Source organism: Silene latifolia, chromosome 10 (assembly GCF_048544455.1).
Source record: "Silene latifolia isolate original U9 population chromosome 10, ASM4854445v1, whole genome shotgun sequence".
Lineage (NCBI taxonomy): Eukaryota > Viridiplantae > Streptophyta > Magnoliopsida > Caryophyllales > Caryophyllaceae > Silene > Silene latifolia.
The window spans coordinates 106,294,942-106,300,299 of NC_133535.1; the positions used below are offsets into that span (position 1 = coordinate 106,294,942).

General features: G+C 33.7%; 2 protein-coding genes across 2 annotated transcripts; both read left to right on the plus strand.

Moving 5' to 3' along the window:
• The first annotated feature begins 665 nt into the window (after positions 1–665).
• Positions 666–3,389, plus strand: LOC141605794 (small ribosomal subunit protein uS14z/uS14y/uS14x-like). Its single transcript, XM_074424688.1, has 3 exons — positions 666–822; positions 2,487–2,586; positions 3,150–3,389. The coding sequence occupies exons 1-3, from the start codon at positions 761–763 to the stop codon at positions 3,156–3,158; spliced, it is 171 nt and encodes a 56-aa protein (XP_074280789.1). The 5' UTR covers positions 666–760; the 3' UTR covers positions 3,159–3,389.
• An 887-nt stretch (positions 3,390–4,276) lies between these two features.
• LOC141608022 (replication protein A 70 kDa DNA-binding subunit A-like) lies at positions 4,277–5,358 on the plus strand. The gene is made up of 5 exons (XM_074427372.1): positions 4,277–4,287; positions 4,384–4,576; positions 4,663–4,939; positions 5,025–5,094; positions 5,184–5,358. Exons 1-5 carry the CDS (start codon positions 4,277–4,279, stop codon positions 5,356–5,358), a joined length of 726 nt encoding a protein of 241 aa, XP_074283473.1.

The window sequence follows — 5,358 nt, forward strand, 5'->3', positions numbered from 1 at the left end:
ATTGCTAATTTTATGAAAAATTAACAGGATTAATAAAAATTGCAAAAATAGATCATGTATGCCGTCATCGACTTGTTGCTGGCGGATTTCAAGTGTAGATCGAAAAATTTGAAAGTGGTTTTTGTGTTAGTGAAATGTATGGTTTTTATTATGTTTAATTACGAGAAAAGAGAAAGAGGTAGAAAATGAAAAGTTGAAAGGGTGTTTGGTTGGAGGTGTTGGAATGGAATGAAATGGATTTGAGTGATTCTAGTGTTTGGTGGGGCATTTTGGAATGGAGTTAAAATCCTGATGGATTCTAATTCCACTCCAACAGTCCAACCCCCTGGAATCTCATACCCACCTTCTCCGTTCCACACAATTTTAGAGTGAACCAAATAATAAATAATAGGTATGGGTTCTAAATCCATCCCCTCGTGGTATCTCATTCCATTTCAATCCATTCCGACCTTTTGAACCAAACGGCCTCAACTTTATCGACGATAAATAACAAATGGGTATTGAAATGATCACATCGATGACGAAGTAACCCAACTTGAAAACTAGAGTAAGCCCAACTATAACCAAGTCAAGTAAGGCCGGCCCCTTAAGCAGAGAAGACTGAAGAGGGGTATAAAGGACAAATTGTACAAATACACAAGAGAAGTAGCAGTATAAAAACGCTGATAGAAATTAGGGTTAATCCACCTCGCATTCGTCCGCCATTTGCAGCAGCCGCTTTGAGAGCAAAAAAATCATCAAACAAAGCAAGCTTGTGAAAATGGGTCACACCAACATCTGGAACTCTCATCCTAAGCTTTACGGCCCTGGCTCTCGTACCTGGTATTCTTCGCATTCTTTCTTCATTTCTCCTAGTATTTTCTTGGCTTCTTTAGAATGAATCTTATGTATTGATGTTGTTGCTTTATCAAGATGGAGATTTTTTTTCTTTTTTTTTTTGGTGTATACTTAGCATTCAGAATTCTTTCTGAATATTTGTTCCAAATCATGTTGCCCATTTAATTGATACTTCCTCCTTTCATTTAGATTCCATAAGTTTCATTAAAATACACCTTACATATATTAAACAAACGTATGGAATCTAAGTGAACGGAGGAATTATTTGGATCTTGCATTTGAAATGTTGATGTGCTGTTGGAAATTATATTGCCCTTTTAACAATGTTGTTGAATGGGTTTTTGCATTTGGAATCAATACCTAATTTTATTAGGCAGTTTATAGGTGAACCCATGGTGGGTCATCGCTGATTAGTCTTAGGAAAGTTGATTTTTGTTAGTTTCGTTCCAACCAGGGACGAAGCTAGAGTAAAATTATGACCGGGGCCGATTTCTATTTCGTCCCAGGTCTATATTCATGTATCATAAATTTCAAATCATTATTTTAACAATTTCGATATATTTATTCATACGAAACATACAACTAACATATACTCCGAATTTTTATGTATCTAGTAAATTTTACTTATATGTTTTTTTCAACAAACTTAATTACTCCATATTTTATGTATAGAGCGTTTTTTATTTATACAATGAAATAAATCAAAAATATAAATGCTAATAAACGTGTTTTAAGACGGTTCTATTATAAATTTTTATTATAAATTAAGGTGAGATTAACCGACTAAAGTCGTTAAATAATCACTAATAGTCACTAATAGAGTAAAATAATCATCGTTTACTAATAGGACCATTCCCAATCACAAAAATAGTTCGATACTTTGTAATTACAAAGGTCCTTGTTGACGTTAAAAATATAATAGGTCGTGTCGTTCAGGGCCGGAGTATAATCGACGCATAATAAGTAAATTGTAAAAGAAAAAAAGAACAACAAACAAAAGCTAAAAGAGGCGCTTCCGTGAGTCGAACCTGCGACTTCAGAGAGATAGTACACGCAATCGTGAAGTTGTTAACCATTTTGCTACTACATACTATTGATCCATTAATTACAATGTTTTAGTTATCTTTATAAAGTCACCCGGGCCATGGCCCATCCGGCCATAACCAAGCTTCGTCTCTGGTTCCAACTGTATGTGTCTCAAGAGACTGATATAAGCGAGGTTGGATTGTCGTATAACCTGAAGAACTTGAGTACTGTTCTCCCCATAGATTTTACGAATATGTTGCACATGCTTTTTTTTGTCTCACTAATTGAAATGAAATACCTGTAGATCGTTTTCCTGATTGCTTTGATTATTTTGATCGGAATATAACGTTTCGAAAGCTAACATAGTTTCGGAGGTTTTACATCTTTCACTAATTATTTTGAACATACTTTCAAGTGAGTTTGGAGTTGTGAGAATGCTAGGCATGTGCAAATTTTCTACAAACAATACGTAATGGAACTGTAAAAGGTCTTTGTTGCGGATCTGTCGTTGTAGAGCTTTTATATTCAAGTTCCAGACTTCCGCAAGCAGTCTATATAGTGTTAGCGACTGAAGTTTCCTTTAAATATAAATGTAACTGTAATTTCTGTTCCTTATTTTGCAGCCGTGTTTGCGGAAATCCCCATGCCATCATCAGGAAGTATGGTCTCATGTGCTGCAGGCAATGCTTCCGCAGCAACGCCAAGGAAATCGGTTTCATCAAGGTTTGCTTTTTTCCTTTTTTTTTCCTTTACCTGTTTATGTTGCCAAAATCTCTTTTCCTCTTGGTATGTTGTTTGTGTAAGATCAAATTTTCTTTCATCATTCTTATTTCACCCCCATATCCTTCTATTTTGCTTACTCTCTTTCTTATAAATATGATCCCCATGTAAGTTGGTGGCAAAATGAAGTTCCTTTAATGAACTTTTTATCTCAAGTTACAATAGTCACCACTTTTTTTTTGTAAATACTGATGTAAAAATAGTTGTTAAATAAACATTCAAATTTTAGGTTGCATCTCTCATCTCTCATTATCAGGCAAAATTGGTAGTTAATTACGTACTAGTTACATTGTGATATATCCCACACAATAATATTTTCAGTCTACAAGTTTGCATTCGTATCCGATGTCTGAAACTTTGGACTTTTACTTTCCGTGGATTTTGACATGCATTGATGTAGTACAAGCGTTTTCATTTTCGTTTTTTCATTGCTAACATCATGAGCATGAAATTTATCTCATTTCTGCTGGTGAGCCTAATTTGGACATTGTTTCTATTAATTTCAGTACCGTTAATTGGATGGAGCTTATTCATGTGGACTGCGAGCTCTAGCTGAAGTAGAAGATCTTCTGTCTTGATGTTGTTTAAAGGACTTAGTAGTATTATGAAGTGTTTTTTTGTTAGCTTTACACATTTCTTGGTGCTATATTGTCACCATGTTATGACACTATCGCTAAATTTTGCGAGCACTTTGTTGTGACGGATCTTTATTGTTCTTTTGATTTAAGGATGATCTTTATTGTTTTCGACTTCCTGGTTAGAGCCTTTGATGATGATATTATTGTTTTCCATTTGTGTGCATCTTTATTGTTCTTTTGATTTAAGGATGATCTTTATTGTTTTCGACTTCCTGGTTAGAGCCTTTGATGATGATATTATTGTTTTCCATTTGTGTGCATCCTTGGTAACTTGTTATTGATTGATGTCTTTCATGGCCACCATAGACAATCTTTACTTGAAGTTATGCATCTTTGATAGATGGCGTATCAATATATATAACTAAAGGAGGCTTTTTTTGAAACATGTAATAGTATCCAACTTTAATAAATCAACTAATTACTTTAATAAATCAACTAATTAAATACTCAAATATCAAAAAACAATACTCCAATAAATCAACTAATTAAATACTCAAATATCAAAAAACAATATTCCAACTCCACTACAAAACCGTCCTTACAACAAACCATTACCTTAAAAAAATCAAATATCAAAAACAATATCCAAGTCAACTACAAAACCAACCGTCCTTACATAGAATAGTGGTACACCTCTTACATCATTTATTTCAATATTTTATTCCGGAACTTTGCATCGTACGCTCAAAGTCTTGGTCCCGAAATAGAAAAGGACAATCATCATGCTATGTTAGTCAAACTCCAGCCACTCTCATAACGTTTGGGAAGAATACTATATCAACATAAACTCTTCTCCTATTTCAATAGCAAGTCAAATTCTTCAATCCTATATCAACATAAAATCTTCTCCTATATCAATATGAAGCCAAAATCTGATGTTATAAATATAGACTTTCAACGTTTAAACAACATTCATCACATCAAAATTTGGCATCTTAAAAGTCGATAAAAGCAACATCCAAATACACGTTGACACCCTACTCATCACCATCACCATGGCACAAAGGTAATCCTGGTGTAGCTTTCTCCTCTTTTATGTCTTTCTACCTTTCCCTAAATCATATACAAAAAATACTTTTAATATCTCCTCATATGTTTTCAGGAATTACGCCCTCATCAATGAGCTTAAACCAATACAACAAGTAGATTCAAACAAGGATTTAAGATTGAAAGTCCGTATATCTAGACTATGTAAGGTACACAATCGAATTACAGATAAGAAAAAAGAAGTTGCGACAGATCAGACCACAAAAGGGGACTTATTATGCGTATCAATGGTTCTTCTTGACGAAGAGGTAAAATTTACCTCTTATCTTTGCTTTTTATTATAACATATTATAAAACTCCATATAATACATATATTGTCTTTGATCTCGTGTAGGGGAATTATATCTACGCATTTATTCCCAGTTTCAATTGGGAACGATTCTCCGCAAAGGTTTTTGATGGGAAAATCCATTTAATCAAGAGATTTCAGGTTCTCCCAAATAAACCTGATTATCGTATCGTGGGTGACAACAAACTAATGATTAAATTCTTATACAGCACATACATCAAGGTCTTCGAAGCAGATGAAGCTATAATACCAAAACATAGGTTTGATTTCCTAAAATTCCACAATATAAGTAATCGGCGAGGCAATCATTCAGTTTTAACAGGTAAGTGTATAATTTAGATATATTCATCTCATGAATTGTTATATAGATAGTATTCGTTAACCTTCTTTTTTTTTATTATTTGTAGATTTAATAGGTGTGGTGAAGAAAGAACATGTAAAACCTAACTATTTCGCCCTTGAAATTGAAGATGAAGGGTATACGTTACTCCTACTCTCTACTAGATTCTTATTATACCCTTTTTCTTTGAACTCTGTCAATATAACTAACTCTTAAAATTTTAAAGGGGTGAACGAGTAAGAGTTACATTATGGGATCAATGTCGTTCTGACTATCAAAAGCAAAAGGAAAAACTTACTGATGGCACCCAAACAAAAGTTGTTATTATCACGTCTCTTTTGGTGAAGGACTACAATGGTAAGTATAATCCTGCACAATCAAATACTATTATTCAGTACTAG